This window comes from Hylaeus volcanicus, chromosome 4 (assembly GCF_026283585.1).
Source record: "Hylaeus volcanicus isolate JK05 chromosome 4, UHH_iyHylVolc1.0_haploid, whole genome shotgun sequence".
Classification (NCBI taxonomy): Eukaryota; Metazoa; Arthropoda; class Insecta; order Hymenoptera; family Colletidae; genus Hylaeus; species Hylaeus volcanicus.
Window position 1 is genome coordinate 15,254,494 of NC_071979.1, and position 21,943 is coordinate 15,276,436.

At 39.8% G+C, this 21,943-nt stretch overlaps 1 protein-coding gene across 1 annotated transcript in view; it reads left to right on the forward strand.

Annotated features, from left to right (window-relative positions):
- LOC128875731 (uncharacterized) overlaps positions 1-21,943 on the forward strand; it is a 212,953-nt gene that overhangs the window by 47,000 nt on the left and 144,010 nt on the right. Inside the window, exon 2 of the mRNA XM_054121590.1 lies at positions 2,998-3,183. Coding sequence (XP_053977565.1) covers positions 2,998-3,183 — 186 coding nt within the window. The remainder of the gene's footprint in view (positions 1-2,997; positions 3,184-21,943) is intronic.

The window sequence follows — 21,943 nt, forward strand, 5'->3', positions numbered from 1 at the left end:
CAAATGAAACCATGGTGTATACATATACAATGAGATACATATACAATGCAGGGAGTACGCGAATAGTTCACAGTTAAGAAAAGGAACAAAGAGCATTTGTATAAGAAAATAAGGTGTATGAACATACTTTGTACGAAATGGTGCTATTCGTAAAGATGAGCAAAAAAGCCTAAGATTGTAATCTAACAGATAGAAATTTTTGATGTATACTGTGACTTTTCACACATTATCATGCATTCGAATAGTATAAAAGAGAACAAAATTTTGATTTTTGGCATAGATATGTTCCTCAATGTTTAAAGATTCATATAAGCTGAAGTATTGCTATAATAAATTACGTGATTTTTATGTTATATTATTTAATACAACATGATTCCTGTTCGCACATTCTGTAACGAAATGGCTCCGAGTATAAAGGGTTGAACCTTCCACATTATTTCTAAACTTATAATATAAAACAACTCATGCTTTCTACGAACCGGTTTCTACTACTTTTACTCTAACGCGAGCGTCGATAATGCCATACAATTAACAGCGTACGGAATCCGAGGATCGTGGCAAAAACAACAAACTATATTGGATAGCGTGGAGTAGCGGTTTAATTCTATCGAGCAAACGATTTTATCAGCCGTCTACGTGAAAACGAGTGTGAGACCGGAAGTGTCGAAAGGGCTCGACAAGAGCCTCCTTCGCAACGGTTGCACTCTTATCTAATAACCAAACACTCTAACGACATGATATCTCGTCCACGGTTGATAAAAAAGGGGTCGTTACACAGAGGGACGCTGAGAAGACCGCGTTTGCTCAAAACCGGGATTATCTATGCGATAAAAGGTATAAATACGTTGGAATAAAATGCACACTTTTAAACATAGTCTGGAAATATTATGTGGAGTGTCCTCTGGTTCATTACTGACATTTTAATCATTTTACACTTTAAAATTCGATTCACAGAGGGTGGGTGACCTAAGACTTGTCACAAGAGGAAAATGTTTGATTTGGAGAGGGACACTATGGTCAACAAAACGGTTATCTGAACTATGCCATATTTTCAAAGTCATTTGCATTTTTTTTAACGCAATCGATTATTGACATTATTTTCATATTGTATACGATAAATAGACAAATTTAACCATGTGTAACATGTTCGGGAATGACCTTTTGTGGAATTATTCTTGTAAAATCATACTTAAACGTACACTGGAAATTAAATGTTTATGTGGTAAATTTAAAATTGTAAGTGAGAAAAAGCAGGTTGTTTTTTGTAAGTTGATTTCAATGCGCCTAGTTTAACAGGTAATAAATGTTAATGGACGGTTATCTAACTGGCACAGATAGTGGTTGTTGTGAAACAGTCAACACTCCACTGTGTAAAATTGTATTTGAGTGTTCGGTGCGTTATCCAAAGCGAAGGCTCGTGGGAATTCGTGCGTTCAGTGGAAGCGTCCAGGTGGGTTACATGCCACAACCGGATGCAACGAGAGTTCCTTTGTGAGTAATTATTTAGCAGGTGCGAAGTCCAACGAGATCATTACAACTAGTAAGTTAATCGATATCGTATAAGTTGATTTTGTCACTCTTGAATAATCTTAATCGGTCATTGAATGTGTTATCTTCGATAAGATTTGGGAGAAGTGGCTTAAAATAGGTATCTCTGAATTGGATTACGTCATGGAATAAACTTTGATAATCCTTTTCTACCTAATAAAATTGTAAATATGTAGTTAATAAAAAATAGAGTCAGAGTTCTCGAAACATCGATCTATTTTAAAATTTCTACTTTCGTTTCGGGACCTCGTGGGAAACTAAAATTTTGATAGTCATCTTTGAACATGTTCAGTGTGAAACTTTAACTCCAAGAATGTCCTATTTTTGTAGGATTGGAAAAATAATAGTTCAAGCACTTTTGAATTCACTTTAGCGACGGAAAGATCACTTTCTCCCCTTATCTACTAATGGTAACGTAGCTTGCATTTCCTCAACCTTGCCCGGAGGTTCCTACCTTATCCTTAAACGGTAAATCGTGCAGAATGCAGCAGGAATGTTCATGTTCGATGGTCGATAAATTTTAAATGTCAAGGACTCGATATCACCAACAGTGAATAAAATAAATCGATCGTATTTATCACGGACGATGATCCAAAATTTGAAAATTCTTCGACAATTTTGTTGTTCTATTTATATCATTGACATTGATAATGAAAATGAATTCTAAGTAGCTCTGGGAATCCAGTTGAATCGAGTTACCTAATGTACCACGATGATCGATGATTATTGGCTTCGATTTAACCGGTTTTATCGCATAGTCAACTGGCAGCGAATTGTTCGGTTACTTGGACAGGCGGATAAAATGTTTGCGGTTAACCAACCACGTGTACAATATGTTACAGTGATTTAACTCACAGTTATGTCACATTGCATTCGCATAGCTACACTGCGGAGCCTAAATATAGCACTACCTATATTTTTAAATGTTTGAAACTTTTGTGTAGGAATGAAAGAAGATCAATTATATGAGTTGAAAGTATATGATAAACAATGAGTTTTATGTTAAAACTTTATCTACGAGAAGCCTATTTAACCTAATGTTTACCTCCTGGAATTTATTAACGGCGTTGTTGGTTGTAATTTTGGGAAACAGACAGGCCTTTTAATGCATCCAGTAATAACATGTACAAGTTAATGTTAGCATAATTAATATATATTCATGTAAAAATAATACAGAATGGTATAGGATAATACAGAATAATGCAATCTTTTTCTAAGTTATTATCACTTTCTAAATAGTGAGGCAGTTAAAGTGTTAGTATCTCTGAAGTTCTGCAAGTTTAAGTCGAAAATAAATAGTGACGACACCTAAAGTAACTTCTACTGATGTTATCAAACTCGAAAATTGCTAGTGACAATTAATTTTGTACTCGATACAGCGAGTACTAGGCATTAGTTGAGATGTTATGGTGAACAAATTGTGAGAAGTTTGAATTTGTTGTGTTTCAGCGATCAGTCAACACCGCATCGCCAGTTGCCAGGCAGTCTACGGGGTTCCTTGAGCTATTCTTACAGCCACAGGCATAACCACCTCCACAGACATGACCCACCGCTACCGCCGGCCTATTGTGCACCACCTCCCCCGGTGTCCTCTAATTACTCCACAGTGCAACGTGGCTGCGCCCTGCATTCGAGGTAAGACACCCCACGGCTAAGAAATTAAATTTCTCGAGGGATATTGGGACATATCTGCACGTTTTCTTATGTATAAAAATTATCAAAATAAAAATCCAAACTTAAAATTCATCCCTCGAGAGATTGAGATACTCGAGACTTCCACAGCCTTCTTCCACAGGTTCTTCGTGGTTGATCGAGGCTTTCAGACGTAAGCCCTGACATCGATAGATCACGTGAAGACTGAAATTATAAACTTTTTTTAGTACTATACGTACCGACGTTTATTTGAAATTATTTCAAACGTCATGGTATAGATGACTAGTCTTAAAGACACTTTTTTCAATTAACCGCACAAATATTTTACGTGGAAGTAAATTGAATAACGCATGAAACATTTGTATACAATTCATGTATCGCATATAAGAACTGTATAGAAAAGTTTGGAAACGGTCTTTTAACTTTTGTAGAGCTTAGTGTTAATTGAAGACTAAGAAAATTTCACAAAGATGACAAGAAACTTTGTATTCCTAGGATCTGCTTCTTTGGATAGACACTATACATACTCACTTTTCGCACATACACTCGGCTTAATTGCCACATGTATGTACCAGTTACGACCGAGCACGAGTGTAACGAGTTGTTTCAATCCTCCTCGGTCGTCTTTATCCTCTAAAACGTCACTACCGCGTTCGTCGATTAATCCAGCCACCCTCCCCGTTTGCTTTTGTTTTTGCTCGTTCTCACACCCCACGCGTGCGTGTGTGCACCGTGTGTGTGTGTGTGTGGGGGGGGGGGGGGGGTTTACAGCGGGGCTAGCCACGCTTTCGTTCGTTACGAGACACTGGGTACACGCGGGGGATGCACCGTCGTGTTAGATAATTGTTACGTAAAGGGAACGGCGGCGGCCAGAGGGGCTTGAATTGCGACTGGCCAGGGATCCCCCGTCGGAACGGGGAAAAATGCAGGCGGCTGTAAACACGCGTGATTGCGACTCGATCGATGCGAAACGAAACGTACGCGCCCTGTAACCGGGGATTAAATTAGAGCGAATCGTCGAACCGATAGGGCATTGATTTTTCGAGCTGGAACGCGTGGATGGTATCTCTGCCAGAGTGAGGTTCGGTTGACCCACGTACGATACCAACTTCCGGTATCCAAAAAATGTTCAACCATCCGTGTGTTGCACCATTTGGACGTTTCATTGTTTGAAAAGAGAGGTGTTGATTTTTGTTTTGCTGTGGTATATGTACAATCTCGTTGATAAATTATGGAGAATATCAGCTTTCATGAATAATTAATATAGAGAGGACTGGGAGTAATTACAATGTGTTTGGTAAAGTAGCTTACCGTGTCTTCATTGTGTGTCCCATCTGTTTGGTAATGGGCTTCAATTACAATCAAATTATCTGGGTTTAAAAGAAAATTATGTAGTGAACTAAGCACCCGAATTCACTATTTATATCAAAATGTTCTTTATTTTACACAATAATGTTCGTTTTGACACTGCCTCGTCTCTCGAAGTATTCGCTAGCACCCCTGGCGATGGTCTAATCTTCCCTCTGGTCGTTCTTCACTTGCGTACCTGCTTGCCCGTGTGGGTGGCCCTTGCCGATAGTTCCGATCCGAGGAAAATGTCAGGACGGAGCCATAAAAAGAGGTGTAGCGTCCTTGCTTGCACTTGGGACCTTGGTTGGGTGTCGAAGATTGATGATGACCATATTTTCGGCATGCGTTTTCCAAAATTGGAAAAACTCGACTTTCTCTTGATCATCCTGGTTGAATGTTTATCACAATTATTGATTTGAATATGTGAAAACTTATCATCTTCAATGAATAATTATTATAGAGCAGAAACAAGACTAAGGCAGTCTTACTTAAGAAAGAATTAATTTAAAAAGTCTATAATTGTATAGAAAAAGAAATTAAATGTTGTAGATACCTAACACTCTGAAATCAACTAGGATATTCACAGCCATGGTAATATAAATTACACAAAAAGAGGAAACAAAAATTCTAAATAATGAACAATATAGGAATAGTTAGACATTCAACGTTTCGAGTTGAAAAAGCAATACACCTAAACATCCCAAGTGCTCAAATTGGCGATACTCTGTAAATCAACTTCAAATCTTTTTTCGGAATGTCTCAAATTTCCCTCCATACACTTAATTTAAATGAAAAGTTCGAGGCCAATTATCGCGGACGAGTCATTCGAACACGATTTCGTTGAACAGCAGTTGTAGCCGTACACGGTGTTAAATTCATCGGATGCCTTTAAGGTCGAGTCGACTCGAGGTCGTTACAGCAGGCGTTACAGTAGCAGAGCAAGCAACGAGCACGAAAAAAAGCCTCTTTGCCACCACTAGACATCTTTCAACGAGACCTTTAATCGCGACTCTGTTCTGCTCTGTTCTACTCGAAACCGAAAGCTACTCGTTATTTCTGCCTCCACTCGTCGCCTTCTTAGCCTCCTTTTCCTCGCTCGGTCATTGGCGAATCGAGGAAAGAGGGTTCTCTAAACGCAGTAAACAAAAAAATCATGTTCCACGTATTTAGTAAGAACCCTCTTGAGAAATTCGCTCTATTACTTGCGAGTTCGGCTATTAGGTCATCCTACAAATTCGTGCAATTATGTTCGAATTAATGTGTGAAACGTACCTAGGTAAGTGTTATGAAAAATACTGTCATCCTTTCTTTCTACCATCTTTTTCCACCATTCTAACAATGCCATTGAACCTCCAAATTTCTGTAGTTTTTATACTGAATTTAAACACAGTCTGTGGTACAAACATAAGGGATGATTTTATAAAACTCTTATTGGGTTGGATAAGTAAATACCAAATTTCTAGCAGTGTAAATTCTTCTTTAAATGAAGATATAAACCTCATTTTTCCTACTAATAATATCAATCAACCTTTCTCCGTAGCTTATCTCTAAGCTGGTCCCTAGTTTACTTTTTTTCATTGTGTTTCCCTGATCTCGATTGCGTTAGCCATTGCTACGCCCATTCCCTTTCGATTACTATATTGTGTAACTGCTGGATTTCATCCATCGCGCTCTTATTAGTACTTTACCGTATTCCCTTTTTACTGCTTCCGCCTGTTCGTTGTTCCACGGTCTCTATACCAGCCTTTTGATTAATTCAATCGATAAGTCGCGCATGGAGAGACTATTAAAATAAATTTCTCGTTGAAAATCTAAATCGGATTCGATGCAGCGTTTATTTTAGAAAAAAGTTATATCCTTGTTAAACTCTTCGTTGTAAATTTAATTATTCGAATTGTACAACTACGAATGCAAATACATTTGATTAAATTCTCGACAATTTTATCATTCTTTTTGGTAATTTAAACGTTCGTCCACTTGTTACGTTTTTCGCTGCCCCTGTATGTATACTTTTATGCTCTACCACTCCCGTTTTTCCTCTCTTTCAGCTTTATTTATCACGTTTTTTGTCGCGCATAGATACTCCTCCTTAAATTAAAAACTTAAGTAACTAAAAATTGCAATTAAATGAAATTGAGTTAAATTTAACTTCGAAAATACTTTACTTAGATATCCATCGCCAACTACACTAACGATCAAAACTTAGCGGACAAACTTTTAAACGGTTCAAAATCATGCAAGTTTTCAACCGATTGGAATGAAACTTCGTGAGGAATAGTTTTGTAGTGTCTTCTGGGCGTGTGTAAAGTTACATGGGCGAGGGGTTGATGCGAAGCGGTTAATTCACCCCCTTAAAGGGGGGCGCGTCGAAAAACGTGACTTCTAAAGGTGCCAGAGATGACGGAAGGGGTTGAAAAAATTAAAAAAACATTCAAGGCGACTCTGTTTGATGCCCTCTACAAAATGCATCCCTTGAAATCGCTCTCGGACAAACCCACCCTTCATAACCCCCCACCCCCCACACGAATTCATACTTTTTGGACTTTTTGGATCCTTAACGTATCGAAAACAAACATAGTGAATTTCATCGCTCTCCGATGCGTGGATGTGTTTTTTTACGAAGGGGGTTGAAAATTTTCAAGCTGTTCCAGCCCCCCAAAGGGCGCCTATGGGGAGCACGGTATGGGCGATGGCATTTTCTGAATCAGGGGAGCCCAGAGAATGCATTGAGTCCAAAATCGAGACCATCGTCCAAAAAGTGTGAATTTTAGTGGGGGTGGGAGGTTGTGAGAGGTGGGTTTGTCCGAGAGCGATTTCAAGGGGTGCATTTTGTAGAGGGCATCAAACAGAGTCGCCCTGAATGTATTTTAATTTTTTCAACACCTTCCGTCATCTCTGGCACCTTTAGAAGTCACGTTTTTCGATGCGCCCCCCTTTAAGGGGGTGAATTAACCCCTTCGTATCAACCCTCGCCCATGTAACTTTACACACGCCCAGAGGACACTACAAAACTACTTCTCACGGAGTTTAATTCCAGTCGGTTAAAAACTTCCATGTTTTTGAACCGTTCAAAAGTTTGTCTGCTAAGTTTTGATCGTTAGTATACTATCGCAGTTTCCCATATTTAAATTCGCGACTACCCCGCTTCTCTCTCTTTCTCTCTGCGATTATTTGCCACTATTTTAGCGAGCACGGTTCAAATTGAATCACTGTCCCATTCGTTTCATTAAAAAACCAGCAGCCCTAATGGATTTCAAGCAAATATTTCAGCGTATTTCTGGAAATTGGAACGCTGGCAATTTAATAAAGTATCAACGCCATCGGTAATCCAGGATTTCGTGAAAAGTGCGACGAACGCTTCCCGTCGCTGACTTTATTTTCCTTGGAAATCTGTTTAGACATCGACGATGGATGATAATAACGTGGAACGTCAGTTCGCCCAGCGTATCCGGTCGAGTTCGGTTAATCTCCGTATTTAATCGAGCTGTTATCTTCATTGGTTTGAAAAGCCCATAACCATCTCATTTCGATTGCCGGTAATCCGCGCAAGCTGACGGTGGATCGAGTCCAGAACCTGATCAGTTATCCTGGAAAAGCTTTTTCCAGGAATCGAACTCTTTTCATCGAAGGATGAAGCTGAAGTACAATTTGGCATGCAATGTTGCAGTTGCTGCGCGTTGTTTCTGGAATTATCTTGTGAATTAGCTTTTAATCAATGCAGATTGATGATACACGAGGTGATACATTCGAGATATAGTTTGGAAGTGAAAGTGTTTGAAATGACCGGCGCCCTTTGACTGACGCGTCTGACTACAACTCGCCACTTCTACTTGCGTTTGATGTTCCGCGGCTTTGGGTGTGACGGAGGCAACTGGTGAGTGATTCTCTTAGATCCTCTACATTGAATCATCTTGCTTCGAATAGACGAATCAAAGCAGAGAATCCAAGAAAATGACTCAACAGGTGTCTCCGATGAATGCATCCATTGATTCCAATGGCATCCATTTCTGAAAATATTATTAAGGCACTTACTCTATTCGAAGCAAGACGAATAAAAACAGAGAATCCAAGAAAATGACTCCACAGTTGTCTCCGATGAATGCATCCATTGATTCCAATGCCACCCATTCCTCAAAAGATAATAAGTCACTTACTCTATCCGAAGCAAGATAACTTAAAGCAGAGAATCCAAGAAAATAACTCCACAGTTGTTTTCAATGAATGCATCCATTGATTCCAATAGCACGCATTTCTCAAAAGCTAATAAGTCACTTACTTTGCTCGATAGTTCTCGAATGATACAAAATAAAGGTGAATCGTTTCACCGTGCACCTTTTGATCTTAAAAAGAAGTTACGGATCAACCTTATCGACTCGGTAGTTCCAAAGTTAAACGACGTAGACCACGCGCAGTGACACGCTCTCAAGGAAAACTTATTAAAGCTATTTACCAGCGCATAAGCAAAGGAACGACCTTACTCGAGGTTTAACGCTCGAGCACCATGTCGTGTATCGTAAAAAATAATGCAAGGAGGTTTGGGACGGACTGTGTCTCCCAAGAAAATAACAGGTATGGGATGAAACTCGTTAGCTCGATGAAAAATAACAACTCGCGTTGTCGGAGAGCTAACACCGATGGCAACGGAGGGCAAAGGTTTTCGCGGGGGAGGGGGCGCAAAAAATTCCTCGAATATCTTCTAGACGATAAAGCAGCGGACGAATAGCGTTCGTTCGAAAATTGGAGCGAAATCCAGGTTTCACGGATGAAGAGATGCAGGAACTCTTGTATGTGAGAAAGTTGATGTTTCAGCTTTCAGTTGTGTAGAAACAGTGTTAGACTCATGTAAACTTTCGTGAGTATTTCGACATGTGCACAAGCTAATCAAATGATTATGTTATACTTTTATATTAGACTTTGTTAACCCATTCACTGCCATGCAAATTCAAAGCGTTTTGTTTTGGGCGCCAAGATTTAATATAGATGTGTAATCTAGGTTATTATTTTGATAATAAAAAGTGATATTGTAGAACTTGTATTAAATTTATTTATTCAAAAAGAAAATTTCCGATCTTCTTCTGCAATAATTCGTACTCAAAACGTTATAAACTTATCCTTTGAGTAAATGAGTTAAACGTCTGCTCTGTATCAATTCTTAATGATCGATATATTTTCAATCCTCTTTAACGTCTTCATTATCAACAAAACAGTTGACTACCAAATTCAATTTTCAAGTACCCAGTACTATCCAATGCGGGCAAGTCTGGCAGCCAACGTGTTAATAAATTTGAGAGAATCTAAAATTAGCAAAGCTACTCGAAGAATCATGAAAATCATTAGCTTCTATCTCTTGTTCTGTTATCGAAATTGATGCTATTTCATCGAGAATATGAGAAAGCACTCTATTATCCGAGAATTTCCATACCCGAGTCTTATATTTCCTCATTAATATAATGGGCCTCTACCGTATAGCGGAAGCAAGACACAAAGCACTCCCCTAGTCCCTTACTGTATCGTATATCCTCTATTTCCGCCTTGCCTTCGCTAACGCAGTGTTCAGGGATTGAAAAATAACAGCAACAAGGCAAGAGTCGCGCTGATGGCTAAATATTACGACAACCAAGCACCGGGGTATTATAAATCGTCGGATAATGTAAGGATATGTGGGAACCCGCACCTGACATACTAACATGACCCATGTCACATGATTTCTGAACGTCGACCTAACAGCGAAACTACAGAATAAAAGTGGAAAGCTCTGATTGACATGGGTCTAACCGCGAAATACGATTTGGTCACCTTCGTCACAGTGTCTCGAGGTACGAATATATCTTTTTTTCTTGGGGAAAAACATTTTAACCCTTTGCTCTCGAATGTCTTCTCTGAGAGACATCGTAAGTCTAGGCAAACCTTGTTAGTGATAACACAGGATAAACTTATGGGAGCGTAAAATTGGTAAAAGTACATGATTCTTTCAAGATTTCTGTTCCAATATCATGGCAAATCAAATAAAAATATGGTACGTGTGGAGGAATCTAAACGAAAAATAAGACACGGAGATTCGAAGCCACGATCCTCGGTCGACCGCTTTACCTACATGACCAATAACCATAGTCTACGATTCGTGTTCTCGTTTGACTCCATATTGTTGGGTATGGGAAGCGCGGATACTACACATATATCAAGATATACAGTCAGTTTCATGAGTATTCGTACCTTCTATGTTCATTGAAGAAGTTTGTCTAAATTAAATGATAGATGTGATATTTCCAAATAAATTTCTCATTATAAATATATGCATGTGGAAACATTAAACCTATCATTTAATTTCGACTTTCTTCGATAGTTATGGCGGGTACGAATACTTATGGGACTGACTGTATATAACAAATATGAACTTGTGTTACATGGAAAAAGAATGTGTGAACAGTCTACACCTTTAAAAAGCGCCAAAAAGCATTTGTAGAAGAAAGTAAGATATGGAAACATATTTTGTATGACATGGTGCAATTTCTGAAGTTAAACAAGGAATACATATCTGTGACGGTTTCACACGTTATGACATATTAGAATAGTATACAATTTTGATTTTTGACACAAATGTGTTCCTCTATGTCTAAAAATTACATGATTTATAAGTTACATTATGTAATACGAAGTAATTCCTGTTTGCACAGTTTATAACGAAATGGCTCCGAGTGCAAAGAATTAATTCGGCGCGAGGCCTGTAAACATTGATTTAGATCGATTGCACAATGACACCGCGCTGTCTGGTCGGAGGAAACTACCCAACGCTAAGGAAATCGTTAACGAGCTCTACGATGAATCTAACCTGCCCATAAATTGTACCTGCTATCGAGGAAGGGAGATAAAAAAGGGATGAGACGAAGCAGTAAAAAAAATCTGGGAACCGGAGACGGCGTTCCTAGCGATGGGAAAGGTGGCGAGAAGGAGACACGGGGAAAGAGAAACAAATAGAGGAGCAGGGTGGATGGAGAACGGGATGGGTCTTCCGTACGGTTGATTATTTAAATGGTTTCGCCCGTGGGGTGGTAGAGAGCCCCGCGAAGGGTGGAGGAGGGTCGGGGTATCGAAGTCGATAGAGGAAACTGTTTATTTTCTTTATCGTCGGGCGAACAGGAAGAGGATTCGCAGTGCGGATACACATACACCGAGGCGCGTGTGTGCGTGGGAGAGAGGGTGTAATTTGTACGCGTGTCGGGGTGTTCCGTAATCCCCGCGAACCCGGTGAAACGTGACCCGTGGGGACGATTTTTACGCGAGGACATTCATTGGAAAAGAGAACTTTTTCGTCCACAGCGCGATCCTCTGGTTCGAGGTATTCGAACAGGACTGGATGTATCAGAATTGTTGAAAAAGAATAAAACGTGTCCCTTAACACGTTGGTCGACGCGTCACTCAAAAATGGATGACAGGAGTTATGAACAAGGATCTAAAAAAATTAAATTCCAACAGTGAGACGATAATGAAAATGAACTTGGATAGGCTTCGTGAATTAAATAGGTTAAAGTATTAAATGCGATAAATGCAAAATTATATTATCTTTTACAGTCTTGTCGCATCGCGAACATTTCGGTAGGCAACAGGCGTAAAACGCTCAGATTAAGGATTGGTTTATTACCATCCTCGAGCAACAGCAATATACCACAGCTGATCACCAGACGCGAAAGGATACCTTCGGTTGCGATGAGTCCGCAGATAGTTGCCAGCGAAGGTGCGAAGCCACCCCTCTTCTGTACTATTTTCGACATATACAGTCTTCTTGTAAAACCAATCAGAATACATCCGAACTTCTTCCTCAAGATACATACGTTATCACACCAGTCAGTTCTCGTACAATCTCGTCCAGAGACACAACAAAATAAAAGGCAATAGTTCATCCAATACACCAGTCTTCTTCTCACTACCATTAGCTGTACATGTATATGTGTATCGCGTAACGGTTAGGGAAGTGAGTACGAGCATTGCGCGACTCTTCAAGTCTCAAGACAAAGTTTTAACTTGGTAGAAATTTTCACAAGTTTCAGTCTAGCAGCTAACCTGTTAAAAGGTGATACTTGAAGCATCTTTAGAAAAATGTTTTGTTAGGATACATTAATTTCAGTCAGTTTTATATTCCCTCGAGTATTGGAAGGGAACAAGCTACATCATAGGCATCCGACTATATTTAATTTTCTTTTCTTTTATTCTCGACAAGTTCTCACATAAACAGAATAACACTGGCAGTTAAACATTTGCAAATCACCATCTGGTGGCAAATTATATTTAAAGCACCTTTGAACTTGAAGCAAACTATCGATAAATGTCTAATAATCGTAGTTAGGTAGCTGCATTGATTGAAAAATTAAAAGTGTTCAAGGTACAGTGTGCTCTAAGCACACGTAATTCCCGCGAAACCGGTGAAACGTGACCCGTGGGCACGATTTTTATGCCAGGACATTCATCGGGGGAGGGAACACCGATCCCCGCGTTACTCTGGATAGAAAGGGGAATGCGAAACGTGTCGCAGCGTTCCATTCGATGGCTGAATCGGGTTTAACCGTGCGAGTAGCCAATCTTTGTCGCGCGGGTGGAAATTAAAACGTTGCCGTAACCGCTGATCAGAATTTGCGACGGGATTGCCCTGGCCACTGTGTCTCTCATGAATTTCGGTTCCTCGGAACGCCAGTGGCGAGCAAAATTCTTGTTTGGATGTAATTCCCAATAAACAGTCATTTTTAAGCCTTAGAGGGAGGAAATCGATGATTTAGGCACAACTTAACACATTATGATAAACGTACACCCCTGTCTATAAACATGTAGACACCTTCTTTGAGGAACAATTAATATACACCGTATATTACTTGTAACTTGTGTACATATTTATAACGAAACATTTATTTGGGAACGTAAAACCTGTCATTTAATTTAATCAAATTTCTTCAACAGATATACAGGTTACGAATACATATGAGACTGACTGTACGTGCATTTAGTTAATCGAATGATTTAATAAAATCGATCGATTTGAATAAAAAAAATTTGGAAAAACATTTAACGTGAAATATTACCAACAAAATGTTGTAAATTATTTTTTATTACTGCTGATGAGACATTGAATATATTATTGATAATGTATATACTCCCAATGCATCGCAAATTAAATACAGAAACAGAAGTGATATTCTTTAATAGACGAGGGCCCTTCATTCGATACCCTGTTTCACGAGGTCACAGCCAACACCACCGAAGCTTCAAACGCTATGAAACCCTGTCGAACAAGCTTGATACGGTTCAGAGGTTGGAGATCACAAGCATGTCTTGCGTGTATTTAGGAAAATTGGAAGTCTTTGGACGCGAATCGAAGCCGAATTACGGCGTAACTTCAGTCGTGTTAGCGTCTTCAAATTTGTCGATAGATTTTAATTAAAGTCTGCCCCAATTTCTCGCAAGTTCAGTGTCCGATGACATCCTAGGAGCTAGCAGCTCCTCCTTATGTCCACAAGGAAACTATCAAGGGTCCAAAAAAGGAACTCATAGGATGTATATATACATGAGGATGAAAAGATGTTCGAAGCCAGCGTTTTTATGCACGAACGATTTTAATCGATTAATGTAAACATTTTTAAGGTTCGTGTCAGCGTGAAAACTATTAGCAATTCGCGAGATTCGACCTCGTCTGTTCGCGAATTCCGAGTCGAAGTTGGTCGACGTATCGGAGATTGAAATTGGAAAAACGTGAAACAAAGAGATGAGAAGATCCATCGACGCTCGATTGAAAAGTTTTCTCCGCGCTCCGTGCGTGGAGACTGAAAGCCTTCTGCTGGGACGAAAGCTGAGATAAAAGCTCTGTCGCTCGACAAAGCGTCCATTTGACGGGTCTGATAAATTTCGCTCGAAAATGATTCCTCCCGCCTCTCAATCTTCGTCGATTCAGCCGTCGCGGAAACGTCGCGCTTTTCCCGTTGGCCCAGGTTTCGTCTACGCTCGGACGAATTGGCCCGAGGAAATTGTAAACAATAGAAGTTCGAAATACAGCACCGGTCAGTCGTTTCTTGTCAGCAGCTCTGTTCTTGGTAAAATTCCTATCCGCCGTGCTAGATTTTCCCCTCTGCACCGTGGTTTTGCCTCTCAGGCTTTATTGCTGTTGAAAAGTTGTATTAAAGCAACTACCAGCATCCTATTTACGCGGGGAACTCAGCCAGCAGCCTTTGTCCCCTGTGCATTTTACGTGACTATTTACAACGCGGAAGTCGAGGCTGCGTTAATTGAAAACCTGCCACCAAAGGGAGAATGCCATCGATGTTCTTACCATAGTTGTTCTTCCCTCGACTCAGACATTTGATGTTTTAGAGCCTGAAGTTAGAGATGGGACTAGTTTGATGAAGTTCTATTGTTATTGGAACGTAACAGACTTCTATTGCGATTCCAACAACCTCCCACTTATTTCTTTGGTGACATAGAGTAAACTTTCGACGTTGTCACTAGACTAGGAATGTTTACGCAAATTCATATTTTCTCAGATACTGAAATAGAATTTAACTTCTTGAGGGATATTGACATCTACACCCCCGCTCAGAAGTATGTAGATACATCCATAATAGAAATAAATTGAATACGACACTTAAAATATTTAATATTATTTAGTAATTTGTTAAATACACATCCCAAGACAATATAGAATTTAGCATCAAAAGTTGTGTAGTAATAATTTTTGGTGTATATTAATTATTCATTGAGGGTAGTAAGTGTCCACATATTTATGAACAGGGGCTTATGTATAAGTTTGCTTTTATAGTATATAAAAATTCAATGTAATTACGATCCCAATGCCTTTTAGAATTAAAAAAAGTACTATATTAAAGGTAGACATCAGATTTCTACGTCAAAATCGATACACAGGTAAGGATTGCTCTGGTCTGTGTACATTTTATTAAAGAAAAAAAAAATCCATTTGGAATTCGTTCTTCAAGAGGTTAAACGAAAGTATGCCTTACCTTATAAACAGAACAACATACAATTATTGTTGACATTTTATAAATTTGTGCATTCATACACGTTTTCATAGATTTTCCGATATCCCAACTTGCCACAAATGCATAAACATCCGCACTGTATTTACTAGAATATCGTGAATATTCCTGAACGTTTCTTTCTTGGTCTCTGAAACGAACGATGGTTGTAGACAGAAAATACGTTGGAAGTTCTCTAATCCAAACAGTTGGTAACCGAATCCATTCCCCAACCAGAGAGATAACAATCTCCCGAAGCATAAAAGCGAACTCCACCCGCGAAACCTCTTTCCAGTCTTGGCGTAATGCAACCATATTACTCGCGCTTGTAACGGAGTAACGCCTCCACAGGGTGCAACGAGTGCCGCGGGCTTCAACTTCTAAAAGCTTAATCCAGTTGCACGGCACTATCCCTCAATTTCCTGGAAATCGATCGGGGCCGTCGTTCTATTCACGACGCCAGCACTGACCTACCCTGAGAAACACGATTCCCGCGTACGTGCCGTTGGTTTATCATTTTCCCTTGTCCGACGACATCGATTCCGACGTCCCGTGGCCTCGAGCACCCTCTCACGCACCTTTTGGGCTCGTTGCTCGACGTTTTTCCGCGTTTGCCACCTTTGTCAGGCGAGAGGATCGAATTCGATCACCTTTCAGCTCGGCGAACCTATTGGCTCCATCCACGAACCGACGTGTTTACAGGGTGATCTTGAAAAGTGGCCTCTAGGTCTCCTTTAACCCTTTGCGCTCGAAGGGTGATCCTCAGTCACATCTTAACATAATGCAGTAACTCGAGGGTGACTCTCGGTCACCACCTGGGTTGACCCAGTAAATCAACGATGTTTGCAATAATGTTTGTTTAGGTTTCATTTCTTTAGAACTCGAAGTTTTATAAATAAAATGATTGTCGGTGAAGTAAAGATGACCTGATTCTCAAATCTCAAATTAGTTTGCGATCACAAATCGAGCTACATCTTCAAAGTCAATCGAAGCTTAGCATTTGTAGCCATGAAATGCTAAGAAAGTATCTCGAGTTGCTGGTAGATACCAGAAAAAGAGACCTCGAGTGCAAAGGGTCAAATGGAAAGGGAGAAATTTGGGGGAAGAAAAATTAAACTGCTTCTGACCTCGCAATAGGTTCCTTGCGAGATATCATTTTTTTTTCACGTGAAACTGTGACGGTGCTCCTCCTCGTTGTTCTCAACGATTAAGGGCAAGATATTTAACACTACTATCCACTCGTGGCAACCCAAGAATACCTAAAACCACTCAAAATAATTCAACGCTATCGCTACTAAGGATTTATTACTTCAATTATTAAATGAGCCGTTCACTCCATAAATTGATTAACTCTACCAGTCACATGAAAATTGTAACGTTACTGACAATTATTCTTTGGCCATTCTTTCTTATTAATTTTATATACCGTTAGATGAAAGCTATATCTGTATTCGTGCATTTTATAATATTTATTTGAATTTATTCTATAAAGGGAATTTTAAAAAACAATATTACATTATTGCATCGCATTTCTCAACTCTTCGTTCTATGGAGTTAATCGATTTGTGCAATGAACGGCTCGAATACGAATGTTTCCAGTTGTTTATTGTCAGTGTTTAGCAAAGAAACTATTATTAGATCCATGTATGATTCGTGTCCAATTTAGTTCGAACAATGCAGAGTTCAAGTAGCGTAGAATTTGGGTTACGCAGGAAAAACGTTGGGTCGAAATAAAAGTATATAGCCGGAAGGGTTTAGTATGTTTACAGTCGTTTGACGTGGCCAACTTGCAGCATACGTGCGTAAAAGGCATCTTGGAGGGTCTTTAACGAATCTCCGATCTTTCCATCCTGGTAGGGAGCCCCGCACCTGAAAGCTGCATCTTTTATCATCCTCTCCGGGGAACATCGGGCGGCTTCTACTTTATCGCGTCATAAAAAGCTTCACTTATCCTGGAAGTAGAAAGCTCGCCGTATTGCACGACGCACCGTACCGCGGCTTGTTTATGCTATTTTTCCTGCACAGTAACGCGGCGAACAGCGTAGAATAGCAGAGAAACGCCTCGGAAAATTTGAGGGCCCATTTCATTTTACGAGTCTCTCGTCGCGATTGTCTGATAATTGTAGAACCTATAGTTTTTGCTCGTGCAAAAACGTTAGGAACACCTATCCCGTTCAGCTTAATTTTTGGAATTGCAGCTTCGTAGAAAGCTTCTTCCTAAAAATGTTTCAGAATAGTAATTTATTGTCACACGCTATTATAACTGATGGAGAACTGGCGAGGATTTGATATAATAATCAAATAACAATTAAATTTCAATCTATTACAAAGAAGAAATAACAGAAGAAGTAGAATGTTACATGAAATTAATTTCTACACCTAATAGAACAATCCTGCTTCATCTGATTGACTATTACTACTTTAAGCACGCCGAAAGGAAAACTGCACATAAATAAAAAGGCAAAGTCATTTATCGATGCGATGAAGCTAAATGCAGCGAAGGCAGCGACGGCTCTCGACACACACCGTGCAACGTTTATTCATTAGGTGTACTTGTATTCCAGAATGCCAGTAATTATGATCACGAGCTCTCGTTTCGAGCGGCGCCACTGAAATTGAAAAACGGGGACAAAAAGACCAGGGTGAATTCCGCTGGCACGATTGAAAAATTCTGACGAGCTTCCAGCACTCGTTTGTCATAGCAGTATAGTGCCTTTTCTGACGCAGCGATGGATGGGGAGGCAATCATTTTCGAAAGAACAAACTGCTCCATGTTTGCACGTTCTACTCGAGATGAAACGTACAACTGAAATCGATTACTGAATGTCGAAAATCGCGGAAGAATGTTGTCAACGTTAGGAGATAGGTTCAAACATTTTTATCTGCAAGTTCCTTTCCAAATAAACTATCAGTAGATGCTAAACCAAAATCCACTTCTATTTTAATGTTGAATGTTGCAAAAATTCATTACCTACTATTATTTCAGAGGACTTCCTTCTTAACTAATTCACTGCCAGAAAGCGTTTTGCCTTGGACGTCAAAATTTAATACAGATGTGGCAATCTAGGTTATTATTTTGATAATAAAAGATGATATTGTGGAACCTGCAGTATTATTTTGATAATAAGAAGTAGTACTGTAGAACCTACATTAAAGGTGTTTTAAAAAGGAAATTTACGATCTTTTCTTTGAAATCATTCGTGATTCAAAAGGCTATAAACTTATCCCTATTTATGTAAGTAAAAATTCAATGTTCGGTTGCAATCAACTTTATGTATGCTGATACCTAAATTATACGTCAATTTTTTCATAACCGTCCGACGCTGTTCGCCATTCGTCAACGGAGTACTCGTAAACACGACCACCCGTAGAAATTTAATTAACTACAGGATGAAGTGTCGAAACATTCCCGTGGAATAAAATAAATATCACTTGGTAGAGTACCACGCTCAAATCTTCTATTACTTGAGAATGAACGCTTGTACGCATCTTCCAGTAATGAAAAATTCCGTGCTATACAATTATAGTAGATGCTAAAGATCAATTTACTCCAGAGAGTGGCTTCCTCGCTTTACTTAATTTTCAGATTTTTAAAGGGACGCTCGATATCGGTCCGCAAAGAACTCCAATTACGGTCTCGCAAATTTCCAATTGTACGCCTGCTCCTCCAAACTCGATCTACGCTTTCGATCGGGCACGAGAAAACGTTGAAAAAGAAAGCAATGTTCCGGATTTCCTGAGAGACGATACACTTTTAGTCCTCCGCTTCGAAAGTTAATTAGAAAAGCGACGAGGAGTTTTAATGGCCGAGCGCCGGGGGCAAACTTCGGAATCGGTGAATCGGATTGTTTGAAGGGGTTCGTTGCTGAAAATGAAATGGGACCGAACCTGAATTTTTCTCGATATTCTCTTCTCTTTGCCCTTTAGCGTTGATTGATCGAGAATCGAAATTAATCGTTCTTCCGCTAAAAATCGTGACGAGCGAAGGCTTGTTCCGATTCATCGTGGACATCGTAAATACGATCTGTATCGATCTATACGAGCTTTTAATTGTTGTTGAACTTGTCTGGATGACAGCTGTAATGACACGTGATTGAAAACGTATGGTATCGTATAGAGCAGTGTTTGGGGCCCGGTCCCAACATAAATACATCATAATAACTCATAAATACTTTTTTAACTTTTTTGAGGTTCATGTATATATAAGTATTAATAATGACATAAGTATTAATAACTATTAATTATGGTATAATCATAAAAAGTATTGGTCCATATAATCTCCCGCGGCCCGGCGGTTGAGAAGCGCTGGTATAGAGAAGCGTCGTTAACTCTACAATGCACGATTTGTTTTATATTACGTAAACAAACACAATGTGTAATATAGAAATTTTAAATAATTTTGAGTTGGCTAAATTGTTTCACACTTGGTATCATTTACGAACCTCGTGCATGGTTCATGCACGTGAATATTACTATGTATTTCGTGCTTTGAAATTGTAAATGAGAAGTAAAATATTTAATGTAACTATGGAGTGCATTTATGGATGAATGTGCACTGTAGAGTTAAACGTTTAGTTAAATGCAGAGAAATGTTTATATAGAATAGAGACACAGCCGTGCATCAATCAATTCAAGTTTTTAGTTTCCTTTTTTAGCCTGCGACCATTCGTCCTCGATGTCGTACGAATGTTTCCGTTGAAATTTCAGAAAAAAAAACAAAAAAAGTTACAACTTGAGAAGCGCCAATTGTCGCGACGCAGTCTACCAATTTGTCAGACACTCCCCCGTTAAGGTGCAACCGCCTTCACCCCGTCGAACGTTCCCTCCGGGTGAGTGATAACGCGCGATTAACGTCCTCGTTATCCGTCACAACCCATCCTTCGACCCCTCCTCGTCTCCGGTTCGCCTTCGACGCCGTTCGGTTTCAACCCTTAGGGAATTCCATTTCCAAGCCCGCACCACCCACCCCATCCTCCCGTCCTCTATCTCTCGCGATTCGAACGCGTCCCCCCTTAAACGAGGGGAGATTCCCGCTTGGAGAAAAATGTTCGCGAGGAAATTACCGCGTGGTCGGGACGTTTCCGGATTAAGCGGTGCCGATTCTCTGTTCGCGGCCTGTTCTTTGTAAAACTGACGAGGAGTCGGCCGAGTTCTACGCAAACCATGTCTTCGAGCCCGTTTCGCTTCCTGAATGGCGCCCTACACTTTCCTCCGTCAAAATATGAGCCAGAAACTCGCGGAATGAAATGTGTTATAGTTATCTGTACATTTATTTATTTAGGCGAATTGGACTTGGTTTGTACACGGTGAAAAAAGAGACAATTTTGAATAGCATGTACCAAAATGAAGATTTCAACTAAAGGAATGAACAAAGTATCTATCAGTCGAATCGACCGCTGTAAATTACGATGAAATGCCTCCGTGTGTTACGAAACGTATCATCGAATCAATTTCAATTGGTTCGATTCAGTTCCGTCGAGGAGCAAACCACAATTTTTATCAGGAACTCGTTTTTCCAGTCTCCAAGGGGTAATGAAAGTATTTGTAGAGCTCAGTTAAACACCCTTAAAACCGCAGGAGACATACGAAACCTTGCTAGAAAGAGGGTGGTGCAGTTCGAGGATCTAACGCCTCTAGAATGCAACAAATGGCTGGCCTTTGGTTACTTACAGGCTCAAGACAGCAGTATTTTTATTAAAAAGTTCGTCCATTCTGTCTCGGAAACTTCCTGCTTTTACGAAATTCCAAGCGACTATGGAGCTTCCAATTGTCTCGAGACGAAATTTTTAGCCTCGTGCCAATTTTTACCAGCATTAGTATGCGTTAATATCATAGTTGTTCATCATAGTGAGTGCTCACTATTTTGAAGCGTTTTTGAAGCGTATATAGCCATTTTCTTGAATCGATTAGCATTTATTTCCCCAACTGTCAGATAATATTATAGTAAATATTCGAACAATAAATCACTTTCACTTACAGATAGGCCTATGCCTTCCCTGTCTATCTATAATGCCTCTATAGTTAATATCCGAGAAACGTGTCTATCGCAGGCGATATTTGCTCTCACGGAAATCCAGGGCTGGCGTATCGAAATCAATTACACATCCAGCACTCTGTACGGGCGATAATTCCTCGATGAATCGGCCCCTGGAGTTGCAGGAAGTGTACGCTGACCTGTGACCGATCAAAGTAAACTTCCGAGCGAATAGGCACCGCAAACCTCGCAGCCGGACCTATAATTATTAATACAGGCTTGGTTAATTGTAAACTTCTCGACGGGTTGTCGAAGTTAGCTCGACCTAGTGATGCGCACAAGACGAGACGAGACGAGATTTCTACGATCTCGATCTTGATCTCGAAAAATCTCAAAACATGCATATCGA